Here is a 21,610-nt window from a genome sequence, read left to right as displayed (position 1 = left end):
GTATCAAAAGGTTGGAGAACCCCTGGGTTAGTAAAATGTAATGCGACTGATTATTGTCCTTTGCTAGCCAAGAAGCAAGTCTCTTTTGCCAGTAACAAGTATGCCTGTTTTTCCCTCTATGTAGATTTTTTTTTTTTTTTGGCAAAATGATTTTACAAAAACACACTTCATACTGGTATTTCAACATCAAAGTGCACTATTTTTTCCTTTTTCTGTTTTTGCTTCATGCAACTTATGACACTGAAAGAAACTGGACACCTTGTTGTGTCTCAAGACTTGCTAAATAAAAGAGCTTAGATCTGTTTTGTTCACAAGCTGAAAAACCAAACAAAATGACTCAAAACAAGTACAAGAGCACAAAATGATATAAATTCTTCATTATATGTAAAGTGCTAATGAAATATTCAAAGTGTGTGCATTACAATATCATGGCAGTAACCAAATAGATAAAAGGAGAAGAGTGTTATTTTCCATCTTTTGAGTCGCTTCAAGTTGTATTTTAACAAACTGAATATCTCCCAAATAGTTATGTACACAAATAAAGCTTCAGAATGGATGAAGTCACTTGCTCCTGTATGCAACGAAGTGGATTTTCTTAGACAGGACACTCCCTTGGGGGAACAAGATAATCTGCATACGTCAACAATGGTGGGTGGGGGGGGAGTAGATATTGCTATGTTGATAATATGCTAGACTGAGGGTAAACCAGAGGCGTATCTAGGGAAAATAGCGCCTAGGGCAAGCACTGAAATTGCGCCCTCTGTCAAAGCATCTGACACCCATCTTTCAGATAACTTTACCATAATATCAGCTGAAAAATACAAGTCAGGCTCTTTAATCTTTTAATATTTCAAAAACTATTTAGCAGTGGACATAGCCAGACCAAAAAATGCTAGAAAACTACCAATTTCAGTATGCTGGGGCTCATGAAATACCCAAATACTGTGTGGAGGTGTAGTTTGAAAACTAGAAGTGCCTGTCTAATTCTCTACTATGCACTGTAGCATCACCATTACATAAGTTTTAAAAATCAATGGAGAATTTGACTTTTCCCAGATACTCTGTAAATAATTAAAGGATAGGCGGAGTAAACAGTGTCACTGCTTGGAATATATTCTAGTATTTCAGAAAGACAGTTAAAATGAGAGAAAGAGAGCAAGAAACTCCCAGTGGGCCTTAATATTAAGGATTTCACACTGATTCAAAGACAAACTCACCATTAATAGTCATATTAGCAAGACATCACATTTAACTCACTTATCACAAGAAGCAATGTAAGAGCAAATGAATACAATCCTAGCTCATACGCTTCAGCTCAGTATTCACAACCCTGATTCTCTGTACATAGTGCCAATCTGAATATGTGTACAGTGTCTTATATTATATTATTTTTTTAAAAAAATTTTTTAACCTGTAGCCCCTTTGGGGGGGACTTCCTAAAGTCTGTGGGGGGGTTGCAAAGGTCCCCCCTCCCCCCGCTAGCCTCTAGCGCCTTCCATTTGAGCATTTGCGGTGGCCATTTTTAAAAATAATCTTTTTTAAAAAGGCCACTGAAAACAAAATGGCCACCACGCATGCTCAAATGGCCTCTTCAAGGCCTGGCATGACCTAGGGCCTCACAGAGGCCATTTGAGCATGCACGATAGCCATTTTATTTTTGGCAGCCATTTTTAATTTTTTTTTTAATTTTACAAAATGGCGCCCCCTTCGAGTGGTGCCCGGGGCACGTGCCCTGCCTGCCCCACCCTAGATACGCCCCTGGGGTAAACAGATGACTGTGCTTGCTAAGGAGGTAAAAGGAACATGAACAGAACATTTCTGAAGCGAATAGGCACTATTGCATTACTTAAGCATCTGTGAATCTTAAGTATGATGTTAAGGATTATTATATTTAGGAACAGAACTTGAATTATGCACTAAAGATGGGTCCTTTGTAAGCAACATTTTTCTGTCATTTCCCTCCCCAATTTTTCTCAATATATTTTCTTAGCATTCTTTTTCTTTTACTGCAGTTCTGCTAAAAGACCTTACAAACTTTAAAGAGCCTTGATCCAAGCTGAACTAGTCAGCTGAATACCCATTCCAGTTTTGGCAGAGAATCAATAGCTGACAAATGGGTACATCAAAGATATGGAAGGGTACACAGGCCCAGTAACATTGCATGTATGCAAGTTGTGCAAATTACAATCATGCGAATGCAAAAATTGCACCAATAATGTTACATAAGAGTAAACCTACTGGATTCAATAGGCTAACCATTGAGTGACATCATTTCTGCAATTTCTGCAATGTTACTGGGCTGATGTACCGTGGTGTGGTATGTCATCCTGTGAATTCTGTGTGTGGGCAGTGATGATGCAGGCAGGATAAATCTGTAACTCAAGAGGCTGTTGGAAGTGGAGCAATACCAATTGCTTTTTCTGTTCACACAGCTGTAGGTAGGTGGCTGGCTAACTGGATCATCTGGGTGCATAGTGGTATTCCATTTCAACATACCTCTGTCAGAACACATCTAGACTAGTTACAGACCTGAATGAGAGGGAGCACCACAATTTTGTTACACAATACATTTCAGTAGGTTTCAAGGGCAGATGAGTAACATCTGGAACAATGGAAGTATACTATGATGATTACACTTCAGAAGCCACTTCCATTTAAAGAGGTACCAGCCATTTTCTTTGCTGTAACTGAATGCAAAGTATCAAGATAAACTAATGCAACAAGTTTGGTACCCGTGGGAATTTCACTGGTTAAGATGCTGCATTGTTATTCTTGACCCAACCCTTGTTAAAACAGATATATTAAGGAAGTCTCAATTGTGCCTTTTTCTTTTCTCAGCAGTATATTATCATCTCACTATAAGTATTCCCATTATTATTGATTTAATCTTTATGTTTATAGTTTTAGGAGGAAATATTGTAAAAGGCTGCTCAGGTTTCAGTTATGTATACTCTGGCCCCATTCGGACATAGCGTGAAACCTCGAGTAGACCAAGCTGTGGCTAATCTGTGAAACCAAGAATCATGCCACAGATGATCAACTGCGGTTTGGCAACCCCTGGCTTCTGAGCAGAGAAACCCCTCTGTTCAGGCTGCATCCCAGCAAACTCTATTCCACTCTCGTCGCCAGACTGTGGGCAAAGTACTAGCATGTTAGTAAAGCTGCAACCATTGGCTGCGATGTTAGAGGGGGTGTGCTCGGCACAACTGTGCCCTTTCGGCAGTGTTCGCCCACCCTCAGCAGGACAAAAACATTTTAACCCTTTCCTCACACCACTTGCACCACTGTCTCCTGCAGTTGGTGAGGCCCTCCCCTGGAAAGAAGATTGGGCCCCTCTCTTCCCACTTGTACTGCTTAAAGATAGACTGCTCAAACAATCCCTCTACTTTTCCTCACATGTTTGCAGAATGTGTTTCTTACCGGCAATGATCACTTGTGGCACACCCACACCAATCCACTCTCCAACAGATAAGCCATGAGATGCATGGCCACCCTCTCATTTCTCCATGGACTTCTATTTTTCCCCTCCTCTAGACCCCCATTCCTAACCCATGTATGAGTGCTTGTGTATGGATAGGTAGGATGAGACTGCTAGGAAGAGGGCAAGATTACTTAGGATTTGCCCCTTTTTATTTTTGGTAGTATTGTTCTGTTTTTTGTATACGTTAGTAGGGGAAGTGGGGGTTCTAGCCCCTTCCCCTGGCAGCAAACATGCTTGGTCTCTGCCGAACTTCGTGAGAAGAACCATCCATCTAGAGCAGGATTAAATCATATAAGATAGTCCTCTTATGCACTGCAGATGAATCCTGCTCCAGAGCAGACCACTCTCTCATGAGAGTGCCTGGCCATAGAGATGTCCATGTTGACTGAAGGACTTTTATCACCTGGTCCAGTTGACAGAAGGGGTGTGCACAAATTGAATTTTGCTATTCGAATCTGGATTGAATCTTCCCAATTTGAATAGAAACTGATGAAAACAGAGTTGATTTGGCCCTATTTTGGTGCTGCTTCTAGCCAATCAGAGTGTCTGAATGGTTCAAAAAAGGCACCAAAATGGTTGTCACATTGATTCAAATCTGAATCAGGTCAATTTAAATTCCAATCGAATTCCCCTTTTTAGGGGAGATTTGATTTGAATTCAAATTGCCTAGATTCAAGCCTAATCGATTCAAATTGATTCACACATTCCTAGTTGACAGTTCCACCAAAGCCCTGGGAAATATCCTTCGGCAACTTCCCTCCTGGTCCCGGTGACTGACAGGAACCGAAAATATAAACTCTCCTTAGAAGAGTCTGGTTTCCCAGCAACACATCTCCATGCTCAGTTTAGCTGCTCACGGTCACCTGGATGGCCAGGGACCGTTCTTATTCACGGGTGTCCCATCCCAGAGTGCCTCACAGTGGCTGGTTTGTATTCACCGCACCGTCGGGCCGAGGCAGTGCTTATTAGATTGGGACATAGGATTTATCCTCAGTCTTTCCTTGTCTGCCTAACCGGAACTGTTTGAACACCCAAAGCAGCCCAGATCACTCTTAGGTCTGGAAGGGTTTAGGTGGAAGGGGTGTGTGCAGTGTATGAGTTTTATTGTTAACCAGTGGTGCCAGGAGCCCCACAACAGCAGGGCCCCAGGGTTGTAGCTATAATTGAGCAGATGGGTTCAAAGAACTCAAGTCCCCCAGCTCCACCCTTCCCTATTTTATTTACTATCTGTCTTATTCTGAGGGGCTGCCAGGGAGAGAGGCAAGGGGCCATGGGCCCATTGCACATGCATAGCGGCCTCCAAAATTGCCACCACAAGGGTGAAAGGCCTGGAACGGGTTGAAGAACGCCTGTACCAGCTTGGGACATAGGATTCATCCTCAGTCTTTCCTTGTCTGCCTAACTGGGTTTTGGCAAAATGGAGGCTGGCGGGGGAAGGGAAAACCTCCATGGACCCCCTGGGGCCTCAGAGAAGCCCCCTGGAGTGGGTAAGTACTAAAAAAAAATTGAATAAAATACCGCTCACAAACTCCGCTGAACGCTGAACCGGGGGTAGTTTGGCTTGACCCCGAATTGTCAAACCGAACCATTTTGATGTCGAACCGGTTTGCACATCCCTATCTTCTGCAGGCAAGGCATGTACTTTAGCTCTCCCCTTATATGGATTAAGATAATTTTACTATACTTAATAGAACTGAAATGATAAATATTTGGAATAGTTTTAAAAGCTGGTTTTTATTTCCTTAAAAACAATCATCTCTTTGAAAGATGTATCAAGCAACCTTACAAAACTGGCCCAAGGGTACCTGGATATTCCTTTATGTATGTGCAAAAAGCTCATCATATAGCAGTGAGACAGCATAGTGTTCCTTTCCATTATGAACCATCTCTCCCCACCACCACCCTTTAATTATTAACTGCAAAGTATTAATTAAATTAATAAGTATGTTTATTATTATTAATGTATTTTATTATTAATTATTAATCATACATGTCTTAAACCTCGGAAGCACAACACTTGCACATCTACGCCTCATTCAGATATTATTAAAAAGGATGCTGTCCTTGAGTGCAGCATCTGAAAGCTTACCAGAAGTCCCACCTGATGTGCCCCATATGCTTACAGCGTTTGTCTGAAGTGGCAAACACTATAAACGTGTTGAATGATTGACGGATGTGTCAGGTACGAATTCTGGTAACCTTTTGGAGGCTGCATTCAGGTATAGACTCCTTTTTAATAATGTCTGAATGGGGATCTAGTATCATCCAAAAACCACACACTGAAACAGTTCTTCCTAAGACATGCTAAATGTCTGTGCATACTTCAGTAAATTTATTCTTGTTCTATCCATAATTTTGGTGTTAAGAACACCAAAAATTCATTTTGGCTATACCACACTGAGCTTGTGATTTTATATTAACATAATTAAATCTCATTTGTAACACTTTAAAGTGGTTCACATGACCTCTTACCCAGGCAGTGGGGATGGTGGGCAGGGAGGTGGGGTCCTACCTGCCTCCTCACAGACGACTGGAGGTTTCTTAAACCCCTGCCACTCATGCACCAGCGAGCAACAGAGCTCAAAGTCACACTGGGTCCTCCATGGACCCAGAAGGCATTGCACAAGCAGAGGAGTGGCTGCTCTTAGTATTGCATTACCATAGGTTAGTCTGTCCTTAGTAAAGCCCTAAAGTAGAAGAGCTGGGCTACCCAGGACTGCAGCAGCCAGGGCCACAGGGCTCTCAGCTCTCCAGACAACACTAGTTGCCTGGGGTAACACAGGCAGTTTGTGTCATGACAACAACCTCTTTTTCTTTGGAGATGGTGCAATTCCAATCTGAAACTTTTTCTTGATTAAATTTCTGCTAAAACATTCATGGCCTCCATTTCTCATTTTCTGTTTCCCCAAAATTCCCTGCCCCAAGTAACCTCTATTATTATCTGGTTCTTGCTGCATTGTGTATGGGGGAAGGTGTCTCCCCACCACCCACCACTAAGTATAATGTTCTGGAAGACAGTCACTTCTGCTCGCTTCCCCTACCACCAAACAATGCATACATTTCCGTTTTGCTTTTCGTGGAGGTTTGTCATGTGCACATTGTAATTTAGATAGTCTGTTTTTTTCCAGCTGACCTTTTTTTAGAGCTGATGTGACTTTTTACGATTTAAGAGCCTTGCAGAATTTCTTAGCTCTGAGTTCACTGTGCTGATGATACAAGTAGATTCAGGATTGTAATCCTCATCTGTTTTCCTTTAACATTGACACATAGCTGTTCAGATTCCTTGTTTCACAAGCTATGGTCATTAAATGACAATTACTTATGGCAGAAGGTTAGTTCTAGGAGATGAGGATTTGGGTACTGAAAGTGTAAGAGCTTGTTCCAAGAGGCTGGGTCAAGTTGAAATGACAGGAAAGAGAAGATGGCTTCTCAAGAATTAATATATCATCATGTCAAACAGCTTTGTGGAAGGTCTGTCAAGAAACAGTGGTGCATGATAGTGCTCATGTGGTAGTGGTAATTATAGGGCTTCACGTTACAGTATATATTGCAGGGTGGATTGGTTTATATCATGATTTCAATCTTCCAAAGATCGAATTTAAATAATTGATTTAAGTTTTCTATTTAAACCAAATATTTCCTTAACAAAAATGTGTAGTAATAGCTTGATCTAATCATTAAGCAGGTTTATTTACAGCAAAATAGAGTCTTTATTTATGCTATATAATGATGCTGTATTCTATCAATGTAAAATTTGGAGGGACAAGGCTGGTGACTTGTACAATGTGAACTCAATTCAAGGCAAGCTTTGTTGTTCTCCCAAGCATATATTATGCAAGGGAAATCACTTAGCATTCCAGAAAATGGCTGCCTAATGTATGGTAGATCCTGAGCTAGGAGTCCTTTTTGTATAGGACTCGGAATGCTACACGGGTAGCGGGCAGAGGGAGGTATGGTGGTGGGAGTTGGGCAGACCATTACAGGGGAAAGCGGTCCAGGCAATTGATGCCTGTTCCTTTTTCCAGCTCTTCTCCCAACCCTCTGAACCCAGGGAGCTCTGAGAACACTCCCTCAAGGATTAGGGTGCTGCTGCTGAATGCCAGGTCAGTCAGTGCTAAAACATCTCTCATCCACGATTTGATTATGGATGAGCATGCTGGCCTGGTATGTGTGACGGAGACCTGGTTGGATGAGCGGTGTGGGGTTGGTCTCTCTCAGCTCTGTCCTCCAGGTTTCCAGATCGTGCAACAGCCCCGCCTTGAGGGTTGGGGAGGGGGCGTTTCAGTCATCTATCGAGAGATCCTCCCCATTTCCAGATGCCCGGTCAGGCAATCTCAGAATTTCGAGTGTTTGTCCTTGAGGGTGGGCCTCCAAGATAGGCTGGGGATTCTGCTGGTGTACCGACCACCCCGCTACACTTCAGTCTCCCTACCTGAGCTGGCGATGGTAGTCTCGGAGGTAGCCTTGGGTTCCCCCAAGCTTATTGTTTTGTGGGATTTCATTGTCCACGCTGAGGCCCCACTAGTCGGTGTGGCTCAGGATTTCATGGCCTCCATGGCAACCATGGGCCTGTCTCAGTTGGTATCGGGCCCTACCCATATGGCAGGACATACTCTGGATCTGGTTTTTGCCGACCGGGAAATAAATGATCTGGAGGTCATGGACAGATAATCATCTGGTGGGGTTTAGTTTGACTGCTCCGTCTGCCCTCTGCAGGGGTGGTGGACTGATTAGGATGATCCTACCCTGGAGGCTTATGGATCCTTGGGACAGCCCTTGGGGAGTTTCCAGTGTCCAGAGCTGGTAATCCTGTCAAGGCCCTGGTTGATCTCTGGAATGCAGAGGCGGCCCGGGCTGTTGATATGGTTGCTCCTAAACGCACGCCCTCTCTGGCTTGCTGGAGCCTGATCTGCTCCTTGGTTTTCCTCAGAGCTTAGGGCGATGAAACAACTCGGGCTGGAATGACACTGGAGGAAGAGTCGTGCCGAATCCGACCGAACATGGGCTAGAGCCCATTTTAGGGACTACTCCGTGGCGGTGGGGGTGGTGACTAAATGTTTTTTCTCCGCCTCCATTGCATCTGCTCAGTGCAGACCGGCGGAGCTGTTCCGTGTAGCAAGGACATTGCTGCACACATCCCCCCAGTTAATGGGGGAGGAATCATCTACAGCCTGCTGTGACCAGTTTGCATGTCACTTTGCAGATAAAGTCGCTCGCATCCGTGCCGACTTGGACTCCAGAGATTTGGCAGTTCCGGCAGTCGTGCCTCTGGTACTATCTGGTCCCATGGTGTTGGATTCTTTTCAGTTGGTGCAGCCTGAGGATGTGGACAAGATCCTGGGCAGTGTGCAGGTGACATCGTGTGCTCTTGACCCTTGCCCTTCATGGCTAATAAAAGCTGCCAGAGAGGGTAGAGGTAGATGGTTGGAGGTGATTATTAATGCCTCATTAAGGGAGGGCAGGATGCCATCGTGCCTCAAGGAGGTGGTGGTAAGACCATTATTAAAAAAGCCCTCCCTTGATTCCTCCAACCTGGACAACTATAGACTGGTCTCTAACCTTCCCTTTTTGGGCAAGTTGATAGAGCGTGTGGTGGCGTCCCAGCTGCAGAGGGTCTTGGATGATATGGATTATCTGGACCCTTTTCAATCTGGCTTCCACCCCGGATATGGGACTGAGACTGCCTTGGTCACTCTAGTGGATGACCTATGCTGGGAACTAGACGGGGGAGTGCGTCCCTGTTGGTTCTGCTGGACCTCTTGGCGTCGTTCGATACCATCGACCATGGTATCTTTCTGGGCCGCCTCTCGAGTATGGGAATCGGAGGTACTGCGTTGCAGTGGTTCCGGTCCTTTCTTGCGGGGAGGGTCCAGAAGGTGGTGCTGGGGGACTACTGCTCAGCCCTGTGGCCATTGGCCTGTGGGGTCCCGCAGGGTTTGGTCCTGTCCCCCATGCTGTTTAGTATCTACATGAAACTGCTGGGAGAGGTCATCTGGGGACTTGGACTCAGAGGCGTATCTAGGGAAAATAGCACCTAGGGCAAGCACTGAAATTGCGCACCCTGTCCAAACATCTGACACCCATCTTTCAGATAACTTTACCATAATATCAGCTGAAAAATACAAGTCAAGCTCATTAATCTTTTAATCTTTCAAAAACTATTTAGCAGTGGATGTAGCCAGACCAAAAAATGCTGGAAAACTACCAATTTCAGTATGCTGGGGCTCATGAAATATCCAAATACTATGTGGAGGTGTACTTGGAAAACTAAACAGAAGTGCATATCTAATTCTCTACTATGCATTGTAGCAACACTATTACATAAGTTTTAAAAATAAATGGAGAATTTGACTTTTCCCAGATACTCTGAAAATAATTAAAGGATATGCAGAGTAAACTGTGTCACTGCTTGGAATATATTCTAGACTTTCAGAAAGACAGTTAAAATGAGAGAAAGAGAGCAAGAAACTCCCAGTGGGGCTTAATACTAAGGATTTCACACTGATTCAAAGACAAACTCACCATTAATAGCCATATTATTAAGACATCACATTTAACTCATTTATCACAAGAAGCAAAATAAGAGCAAATGAATACTATCCTAGCTCATAAGCTTCAGCTCAGTATTCTCAAGCCCTGATTCTCTGTACATAGTGCCAATCTGAATATGTGTACAGTGACTTATATTATATTTAAAAAAAATTAATTTTTTTTAAACCTGTGGCCCCTTTGGGGAGCTTCCTAAAGGCTGTGAGGGGGTCTGCAAAGGTTCCCCCCCCACTGGCCTCTAGGGCCTCACAGGGACCATTTGAGCATTTGCGGTGGCCATTTTTAAAAATAACTTTTTTTTAAAAAATGGCCACTGAAAACAAGATGGCCACCACACATGCTCAAATGGCCTCTGTGAGTCCTGGCATGGCCTAGGGCCTCAGAGGCCATTTGAGCATGCATGGTGGCCATTTTGTTTTTGGTGGCCATTTTTAATTTTTTTTTAATTTTAAAAAATGGCGCCCCCCTTCAAGTGGCACCCAGGGCACGTGCCCTGCCTGCCCTACCCTAGATACGCCCCTGCTTGGACTGAGTTGTCAGCAATATGCAGATGACACTCAGCTCTGTCTCTCCTTGTCACCGGATCCTAGGGAGGCAGTGGCTGTCCTGAATCGGGGGCTGGAGGCCATGATGGGTTGGATGTGGGCTAATAAACTGAAATTGAATCCAGACAAGACAGAGGTACTGTTGGTCAGTAGGAGAGCCAATCGGGATGAGGAGATTTTACCAGTTCTGGATGGGACTGCCCGGTGGGAGCACATCACACCCATTCTGAAAGAGTTGCACTGGCTGCCAGTTCGTTTCCGGGTCCAATTCAAGGTGCTGGTTTTGACCTTTAAAGCTCTTAACGGTTTGGGCCCAGGTTACTTGAGTGACCGCCTGCTTGACAAGGTCATCTGAGGGGGCTCTGCTCCAGGTGCCGACAATGAGGGAGGCTCGGCTGTCGTGCACTCGGGACAGGGCCTTCTCTGTTGCTGTCCCCAGACTTTGGAATTCTCTCCCAGTGGCCATTCGCTTCTCTGACTCCATCCCAGTTTTTCAAAAGCTTGTTAAATCTTGGCTTTTCATCCAGGCCTTTACATGATTGTTTTTATTGCTGCTTCTATGTGTTTTACTCAGGTATAGTTTTTACGTTCATATTTTATAGATTTTAAATTAGATTGGTTTTATATTTTTAGCTTAATATTTTTACTGTCATTTTTATTGTATGTTTTTTAACTTTTGTAAACCGCCTTGGGATTGTTTTTAATGGAAGGTGGTATATAAATTTTACAATAAATAAAATAAAAATAAATATATATCCCCAAACAAGTTAATAAGCATTGTGCCTTTTTCTTGAGTGCCTGTTCAAGGATAATTGCCATCTGTGGGGACGCTCAGCACACGCTAAGGGGGAGAGGCAGTTTTCATAGATATCTCCTTTCCTCTTTAGTGATCTGTGATTACCAAAAATATATCCTGATAGCTGTGCAACCCTCAGGGACATGTTTTCAGAAATCACAACTGGTTACAGAAAGGGGGGAGGCATAAAAATTAGCCCTCCCTCATAGCATGCACAGTGTTGCTGCATGCACGCTTTGCTATTTATTTGATTGATTGATTGATTGATTGATATACCACCCTTCCAAAAGTGGCTCAGGGCGGTTTACATCAAAAACAAAAACAATTAAAAACATTTAAACATTAAAATCATTTAAAACAAACATTAAGAATTTAAAACCATAAATCTAATTAAAAGCCTGGGTGAATAAATGTGTCGTCAGTGCCTTTTTAAAAGTTGCCAGAGATGGGGAGACTCTTATTTCAACAGGGAGTGCATTCCAAAGTCTAGGGGCAGCATCGGAGAAGGCCCGTTCCCAAGTAGCCGCCAAACAAGTTGGCTGCAACCGCAGACAAACCTCTCCAGGTTATCTTAAAAAGCAGTGGGGCTCATGGCGAAGAAGACTACCCAGAGCCTAAGCTGTTTAGTTAGCAGCTTGTTAGTCTGCATGTCAACCAATAACATTTATGGCTGACTTTTGGATACCTGATCTCTGCACAAGAATGATGGCTACTTTAATGCAAGGTAGTTAACCATATATAGTGACTATTGCAAAATCAGTCATTTAGGTTCTGGAACTAAGCCTCATTCACTGTCCCTCTAGATTGCGTTATGCAACAGAGGGAACAAAGAATCTCTCCTATAGATCTGTTATCCTTGTTTGGCATGTGTCCTTTTAAAAGAAAAATAAATATAAAGTTTCACTAGAAATATGACCTGCAGACATCATTGTTCTAACAGGAAAAATAATCAATGGCATAGTCACATCCTACCTTTTATTAATATAAAACTAATTGAAAAGTGTTATCTTGGCTAGAGATTATATGGTTAGTTTATACTTCACAGCTGAGCAGTTACATTTTGGCCATTGCTGGTAACCAAAGGCAGCTCATAGGGAATTTGCTTGCAAACTCTGAGAGAAAGAGAAGCGCACTGATTCTAAATCCAGTATTTACAATTCCCAAGAGTCTTTAACATGCAAGCCACCAATATTGAAATAACACACATAACTTTTCCATGTTGTTTAGGCTTTATCTGACTGTCTACCTTGCATTCCAACAGGTTAAAAGAATCTATAGTCAGTGTTGAACAGAGATTTTATTATTTATTATTATTATTTATTTACACAGTCAGACAGGTGTTATTGACTGTTTGTTTTATCCACACATCGAGTCCTTCCCAAGGACCTGGGATGGCTGAATTTTATTATCAATGTTGCTGCTGTTATTATTGTAGGTATTGTTGCAGAATATAGGCTGTTCCCAGTAATAATAATAATAATAATAATAATAATAATAATAAAAAATTATACCAGTGATCTGAGATAGATAGGTATATATAAAATTATAAGCATATATTCCCCACAGAAAGAGTTAGTTCCTATCAATTAATTCAGTATCTTGTTTTTGTTTTAGGTTCAAGGTGCAGGTTTTCGGGGTTGGAAAGAAGTAACATCCATTTTCAATAAGGATGATGAACAGCAGTTACTAACAGGATGTAAATCTCCAAAATCTAAAGGGTACGTAGAGAATTTTAAAATATGTACGTTTAATAAGTTGTGTATATGCCAGTGGTGTTAAGGCTAGAATCAGAATAATCAAGTCAAGAAAAAAAATCGGAATTTTACAAACTGAAATGGTTATTACATGTTTATGTTCATATATTTGTATTGTTCTTCAGATTTAAAGTTCTGCGTAAACTAAGGGCCAGTGTGGAGAAGGAGGAGCAGTTAATGTAGGCAATTAAAGTTGAATGGGATTTATCTTAACAACAACGGATACTGGCCGATGTACAGAACAGCAAACCACATGCAGGAGAATGTTGCCCTAGGGCAAAACTGTTGCACTAAGTCTAGATTTTATGTTCCAAATGAGTGTTGTACGACTGTAAGCCTGCTATCGGCACCATTTCCAATAAACTGATTATGGATACATGTTTGGTCTGTGCATGGAATCAGAACAATAATCATATCCGATAAGATATACCTCCTATCAACAACATTTTGCTTTATATATTGGTACCACTCAATATAGCCCTCCTCCCTCTGCTCGTCATAACATATCGGAATGTATCAAATAGCTGTTTTTGTGCTTTTCTCTGTTGCATATGTCCCACCCAAAACTTGTTTCTCTTTATCTGATGAGGTGCCATATGTGAAAAATGCTTGGAGGAAGGAGAGCAGTTATGTGATTGACATCTTCAGCTGCACATTGCTTCAGTGCTTCCTCAGACTTGCAGCTGCTCAAAGCAAGCTGCAGTTGGTTCCTGTGCATCTCTGGTCCCTTCTAATCACATTGCTTGGTATGGAGGGACATAAAATAATACATTATTATTAAGGGGCTTTGATTGCCTGCCTGGCTTTTCCACTTCACTAGACAAAATACCAGCAATTGATGCCTCTTCTATGTTCTTATTTTAGCACATTCCCTCAGGTCTGCATCCCTCTGTGTTTTCACAAAAAAACACCTGGTACCTATCTGCCTATAACTTGGGGAGCAAAATCTTCACAGAAGCAAAGTATCTAAGCAAAGAAGAAGTGTGAAGATGGGCAGGAGGCGGATCTCCTTCTTGGAAACCTTAGCACATATCATTCTGCACTTTGGCGCACATGGTCCTTCCAGGAGGGGTTCTGAAGGTGCCTCTTTGACCTGCTAACTGAGCAAAGAGCCACCTTTTAAAATGTGGCAATTCTCTTTATTTAGCAGGGGATGAGTAACTTGCCCTATCCACCCCCATCACATTACCTCCAGTGATGGTTGCTAGTGATTATGTTTCTTTTTAGATTGTGAGCCCTTTGGGGAGAGGGATCCATCTTATTTATTTATTATTTCTTTATGTAAACTGCTTTGGAAACTTGTTGAAAAGCTGTATATAAGTATTGTTGTTGCTGTTGTTGAATGCCTCCAAGCATCCAAGTAAAGAAAGGATGTCAAAGGAAAAGGGTGAGGGTCAGGAGAGGTTTGCCTGCTTCTCTGAAAGCCTGGTACTTCTGTAACAAGGGTCCACGATCAACTCTAAGAAAGATCTACCATGTCTGGAAGTTTCATCCCATTCTAATTTAAAATATCTTTATAAACACTTTGATAATTTCTTGTTATTTCCTATGGGCATCCTATGGGATGATGCATTGACCCGATAATGATGCTTTGAACTATTTGATCCCAACTGATATTAATATTGGATGGATGATGCTATTATCACTTGCAATGGGTTGGAATAGGGTCAGATTAGATTATTTCAGCCATGCACAGCCCTAATACATGTATACAAGGAATTATGGTTTCATTGTATCTCATCTGATTTTAATTTATGGTATACTGATTAATTTAGTATTCATTCATTCAGGCTAGAAAAGTAGGTTAGAACACTGAAATAAATAAAAATATACTGAGCAAGGCACATTGCTATATAAGGATGTTGGCCCATTGAACTGCTCTGATCTTCATCTGTCTTAAGTAAATGTGTCTGAATACTTCTTTCCCTGAAATGAGTGAGAAAATAAAAGTAACTTTTTATTGTTCCCTAGAACAAGTTTAAAACTAAAAGAGGATGTCAAGTCAGAAAAGAAAGCAGGATTTTGGGACAGTTTGGCGATAAAACAGAACATCCAGTCCAGGAAGCCAGATGAGATCGAAGGATGGGAGCCCCCACAGATCCCTCCCAGTGACAACCTCAGCGATTCAGGAAATACTTTATGTGACTATCCATCTTGGTCAGGCTGGGAAGATGAAACCAAAGGCTCCATGAAATACACAAACCTGGCAAGCTCAGGAAATAGTTCAAGGTGGAGTATCAAATCAGCTGGAAGGTTGGTTAGCATTAGGCGACAGAGCAAAGGTAACCTTACTGATAACTGGGAAGAATTAGAATGATACAGAGAATGTGAAATGCTCCATAAATGGTGATACACTAAATGATGGATATATCTCTTCTTTTCAAACCAAAATCAAACCTGCTTAATATTGCACCTTTTTACAAAACGGTTTTATTCAAATAGTCCAATAGTTTGCTCACCATATTGTAAGGGTACTTTGTTTTGCACACTGAACAAAGTTAAGCACTTACTTTGTGCCTATATTTTTCACATTCATACTGTATAGGAGCTTGGTTTGCTCTTTAAAAAAACTTTCAACGAATGTATACACTGGTTGAATATTTGACTGCCTTACAGGAGAACCTCCTAGTTTGAAGTTCTGGATTTCCTGGTGTTTGGATATGACAAGTTTGTCTTTTGAACGCTGTCCCCATTACAGAACAGTGTTGTTCTACAGCTCGTCACTGCATTGTTGCGTTGCTTTTTGTGTCCTTAGCATGAACACATGCTTCTCAGGCTGGAGCATCAGAGAGCTTGCATTTTCCAAAAGTCCTGAATAGTATATACAGTATGAGAACTCCATACTCATGTGCATGTGCTTCTCTTCTTCTATTACAAAGCCTTCACAGATGAGTAAAATAAGGCTTCCACATATTATGTTGATTGGTTTGTAATTAACTCAAACAAGTTTGTCATTACCCCTATACCACATATTACTGAGATAACATCTAAGGTCCAATTCATACATTCTCCATGTACCACAGTAGTAACTGCCAACCCCCCCCCCCCAAAAAAAAACCTTCCATGTTGCAGCAATAACAAAAATCAGAGCCATTAGCTTACTGGATCCACCTGGTTACTTCCCATGTCAGTAGCCCTCTTCCACTGGGTCCATGCATGCTTTACCACTGCAATGTGGAACTTAACAGCTTGGAAGTGGGTGTTTCCTAAGGATGTGCCCAAACCATCTTGGGGAGCAACGGGCAGGTTGGGGACCGGGCCCTTTAAAAAGCAGGCAAGCAGGTCCTTACCTGCTCCTCTGCCACCTCAGCACTTTTCCGGGAGCAGTGCCTGCTTTCCAAAAGGCCATGCACGGTTGCAGGGCTGGTAAGACAACCAAGTAAGAACCTGCTTGTCTGCTTTTTAAAGGAACTAATCCATGCCGCACTGAACTGGTTTGAACGCAGCCGCCCAAACCATTTTGGCTTTTCTCTAAGGAGGTGCCAAACCAGTTTGGGCACATCCCTAGTGTTTCCAGCAGCTACTATAGATATATCAGGCCAGGTTTTCAGAAAATTCAGCCTGTGTAGAAATCATATTCCTCCATTTAGAGGAACATTGCTTCTCAACTTTTGCCCTCATTCTCTTTAAGCTACATTATCCCTTGTTGCTCTTCCATAGGATTTGATGATGCTCTCTTTTGAATTTTCAGGGTGACAGAGGTCAATGTTATGTCTCTGTTGTGTACAAGTTAGGGATGTGCAGAACCGATTCATAATCAGACCAGACTGCCACGAACTGGGCAGGTTCAAGCGGTTCGAACATGAATTACTTCAAGCTGGTTTGTTGAACCGACCAGTCCAGCCGATTAGTTTGACCGAACTAGTTCACTTTGGCCCAGTTCGGTCCGATTCAGACCGAACTGCCCCAACCAGTCCGTGCACACCCCTAGTTCAAGTCTGTGTGTTTGCTGTTATTGTGAGTCTTACTGGTTGCTGCTAACATTTTTAATTACTGAAAATGAGCTATGCATTAAAGTGCACATAGGAGATTAGAAATCTATTATAAGGATAGTTTGTCCTAATTGAGCATTTTCAGATGCCCATTTTATTGAAAATTATCCAGTTTATGGGATAGTGGTGATGGAACTGTATTAATGCCAGCATACCACTGTGACATCACTTTTAATAACTCCCTTTCAATCAACTTAAAAATTATTTGCAGAAGTGTCAGTACATATGCATCATTTCTGCATCATCCAAAGATGAATTCTAATCCCAAGCTGTATGTTTGAGATATAATACAATGGCCAGAATAATTGAGCAACATAATGTTTAGTTCTTATGACTTGGCTCCAAGTACAAGGTTCACTCAAGGTCCAGAGATCCAAATGGCTGAGACCAATTTTGCCACAGCAAGTGTTATGTCCTTGCAGAAGAGAATCCAACACTGATGGCTCTTGGGGGGAAAAGCACATTCTCGGGAATTTGGAAGACAGGACCCACTAGTGAGCCAATAGTGAACTACTGCTACTACCAAATTGAAATATGAAGAAAATGCAAAAAGTGCCTTGTTCAATTGCTCCATCCTGTAAATGTTCAGTTAGACTTAACTACTTTCTTGCTGTTTCTTATGTACACTTCTTGAATTTCTGTCTTAAGATGTCATAAAATGAATGTTTAATCAAAGATGCGAAAATGTTTCCTTTCCCTTGGTTGCTACAGAGCTGGAATGTTTACTTGACACAAATGCTGAGTCTATGTACCACTGCTCATGAAATACAATCTTATTTAGCAATATAGACGCCAAAACACTAAAATTTGCTTCCAACAATCCACAATTTTTAATTGAAAAAAAAAACCTATTTTGTAACTATGCAGATAATTTCCGTTGTATAGATTTTTTCCCATTTGCCTAATCCACAGGTAGACTTTACAACACTGTTGAATAGCAGAGGAAGGGATTCCTACAATCCTAAGGTGTAGTAGCCCTTCTCCTGCATATCTACATACGCACAGGCTTTGCAGCCTCCTGCAGCAATGTAAATACTCCCCAGTGCTGCTGAATATGGCATATTCCTTTCCCTTGGCGCCCCTGCTCCATTTTTGGGCACTCCTATGCCTGCAGGGAGCTTGTGACCTTGCAAACCTTATGGAGATCATAGAGTTATGGGACTAGACTGGCACAACCAGGGAGCACTCGTGCAGCATGAGAACCTGCCGCTTGGAATTGGGGGGTTATTAGCCCACCTATTCTTGCATGCTTCTTATTTTGAGGAGGAGGAGTGGTATTTAAAACCAATAGCCTGATATAGCATGCATCATTTCTGTCACAAACCTGTAAGGTTTTTGCCAGAAGACAATTGCTATGGCAAAACTCAGTAGTTTTTCTGCGGAGTGCAAAGATTTTGAATTGACACTACAACTGAACCTGTGATGAAAGACGCAGGTTTAGTTTAGGCAAGTTAAGAACAGACTGAAGGTGCAAGCCAGTCAAAGTTTACCACACTCAAATCCCTTTCAGTTTTGTGGGAGAGCTAAATGCACAGTTCACTTTCTTCTGCTGAAATCAGTGGCTGATGGCCTAACAAAGCCCTTGTGTAAGGTAGGGGTGTGGGCATAGAGCAGTACCCCTGGCAGAACTCCTCCTGCCCTCACATTGTTGAGCAAGAGGGCTAAGTCTGGAGTGCTCCCTGAGTTCTGGAAGTGTCTAGTAAGATAGGAAGCACGTTGTGGAAGGTCAGCCCCACTGGAACTTGATAGTGCGTAACATTAGCTGGATCATGCCTTGCATTTTAATGTCTTTGATATAATTGCAGAAAATAGCAATTTTCCTTATGCAAAGATTCCTCTAGTTTACAGTTTATAGAAGGCCTTACAGAAGTGTGATGTGTTGGCAGCGAGCACTGACACAGAGAGGACCCCCAGGATCTAGAGGGGAGACAGGGTCAGGAGCTCACCATTTTCTACGTGTGGAAGCTTGTTTCTACTGTGACAAAGATTCTGCCTTGCACATTATACTGTCAAGTGCCTGTACTTCACTTCAGTGATATGTTTGTGATGCACCGCTTAATTCAATGTGATACTAATGTTCACACATTAGTGTGTTGTATTTAGATAGCCAATGAAGGGTAGAGTTACACAGCTGAAGCATCATGTAAGACAAAGAAACATCCAACAGCTAGTGTAGGATTCAGCATCCTACCTGTTGGCTTAAGCTGCTGCAGTCGAGTTGACTTGTGGTGCTGAAGCACAATCCTGTGCTTGAGCAGCAGGACCAGTTTGGCTAGTTCTGCCCACTTGTGGCCTCCAGGCAGGCATTCCACAATGACCTGTGGACCATGAGGCACACCCAGCCTTCCTTCCACCCTACCCCCACTCTGGCACATAATGGCCACTTAACAGTGGGAGTTCTTCCCAAGGGGTTCCGAGGGAAGCACTGACAGCCAGCTGCTGTGCTGGATCCTTGCCCCAGCACTGGAGTGAGGGAATGTGTTGCCCCCTCATTCCAGACGGAGGGCTCATTTTGCTGGATTCTATGCACTCTGGAGGTGAATGGCTGGTCCAGAGGATCAGGCCAGACGTAGAAATTTGAGATCTAGACCGTGTGGCCTGATTATGTTTTAAGCTATGAAAGAAATGTTTTAAAGGATGGGACATAATCCTGCCAGAGTTATGCACTTTCACACCTCATTGATTTCTGTGGTGTCTAATGTGTGTTAAGCCTCCCTTTCAACTCAGTGGGACTTATATGTACTTAAACTTTGGCTGGATTACGCCCATGTTTTTTTAAAGCATAATTGCTTGATTTTAGTGGCAGTAATTAAATTTTAATATAATTTATTGTTGGGCTTTTGTAGAATTGTTTGAAATGAGGTTTTTCTCTTGTGGTGGCTTATTTGTTTGGTCAATTTTTATTCTTCTTTTAAAATACAGCTGCCTAGACATTTATGGGCCTTCCCTTTAATGGTATATGCCCTTTCTGTTTTGCTGTGTAACTATTTGATTTTTATGTCCACTGGTTTTAAAGAAGATGCCATTACGATTGCATCCTAAGATTGCACATGACATATATAATGATTCAAATGTTGTTTTTGTGGCCTTTTCACTCCACATATGCACAATTCTTGGCTTGAACTCAATGAAGGTGAAATGCTTTATGTGGCTGAGACTAGTCACTTAATGCTCACTTGGTTCCTTCTGTCTATTTTATTAGTTTCACTTCAAAAAAATATAGTATTTTCACAGATGAATAAAAAATCTAGTTGAAATCAAAATTCTGAATTCCTTCATTTTATTTATTTACTATCTAAAGGCCTGGCCATACAACAGCAAGTAGTGGTTGCCACTGCAGCTACTCCTGAAGAGCCTACACACCCTCTGCAGGCATACAGAACCTCTCTGGGCCAGGGACCTAGCTAGGGAAGAGGGAGCCCGTGTTTGCCCTCTCCCTGGCAGCCTCTCAGAGTGAGTTTGCAGCCTCTCAGAGTTTGCAGCCTCTCAGAGTGAGGGAGATAAAGAAGAAAATAGGGAGGGTGGAGCTGGAGGGCCCAGGTTCTTTGAACCCATTCACTCAACTATAGTTACACCCCTGCTCTGTCCCATTGGCTAACCTGCTTTGATCTGAAAACTCTTTGGAGACTCACGTTCCTGGCCTAAAACCATGAGTGCCTATGTGTTATGGGTGGAGAGGTAAAACAGTACTGTAATCCTTTGCCAAGCGTGGTTTTGAGTATATGTGAATAGGGAATTGTGACAGGTCTTGCCAACCGAGACCCAAGTATCTGTGGTTGGCGAGGGTTTTTTTAGTGATGGGGTGGGGGAGTTTCCAGAGGTTCAATCTGCTCATTCTTCTTGCTATCCCTTGCCAATTTTAAATGCCTTTGAGTGATTTTTGGGAGGGTTCAAAAAATTTCCAGAGTTTCAATCTGCTCATTCTTCTTGACGATATTACAGGGTTTTTTGTGGCAATATTTAGCCTTTTTTTAATTTTTAGGTCTTCTTGCGGTCGTGGTTTCCCTAGCCCCATTTCCCATAGAGTTTAATGCCTCACCAACTGCAAATTTGCCAACGGCGAGGCTTTGCCAGAATGGAACCCTAGTGGTTGGCGAGAGATGACTACTCATTACCTACTGAAATAATGGCACGCACCAGCTGCACCATGACACCAGCTTTTACTGTTCCCATCAGCCAACACAGGTAGTGCCTTGGAGCATGGAAGACCTAACCAAGTTGTGATTTTGTAGGCCATAACCATAATCAGACTGAACATCCAATCTCATGCCCTCATGGCATGAACATAATGGGCCATCGAATTTATTTGCTTGCTGGAGGTGCCACACCCATAACTAGCCCTCTAAATGAAAGGTATTTTCCTTTATTTGAATAATTTCTTACAATTAAAGGACCTGATATCATCCTAGGCTCTGACTGCCATAGGTTCAGGAATTCTGAAGCTACCAGCTTTGGATGGGATAACTGCCTGCTTAGGAACAATAGGGAAACCT

At 42.4% G+C, this 21,610-nt stretch overlaps 1 protein-coding gene across 3 annotated transcripts in view; it reads left to right on the top strand.

Annotated features, from left to right (window-relative positions):
- The window catches only part of TDRP (testis development related protein), a 69,891-nt gene extending 49,511 nt beyond the window's left edge, over positions 1 to 20,380 (top strand). For 2 of the 3 annotated variants that reach the window (XM_053286161.1, XM_053286163.1), the window contains 2 exons: positions 12,986 to 13,089; positions 15,097 to 20,380. In XM_053286161.1, the coding sequence (XP_053142136.1) occupies positions 12,986 to 13,089; positions 15,097 to 15,442 (450 nt within the window). In that variant the 3' untranslated portion in view covers positions 15,443 to 20,380. Of the gene's footprint in view, positions 1 to 8,684; positions 8,834 to 12,985; positions 13,090 to 15,096 lie in introns of all 3 variants that reach the window. The other variant, XM_053286164.1, reaches the window with a different exon arrangement.
- The last annotated feature ends 1,230 nt before the right edge of the window (positions 20,381 to 21,610 follow it).

This window comes from Hemicordylus capensis, chromosome 1, assembly GCF_027244095.1.
Source record: "Hemicordylus capensis ecotype Gifberg chromosome 1, rHemCap1.1.pri, whole genome shotgun sequence".
Taxonomy (NCBI): Eukaryota; Metazoa; Chordata; class Lepidosauria; order Squamata; family Cordylidae; genus Hemicordylus; species Hemicordylus capensis.
This window is presented reverse-complemented; position numbering and strand designations above follow the sequence as displayed.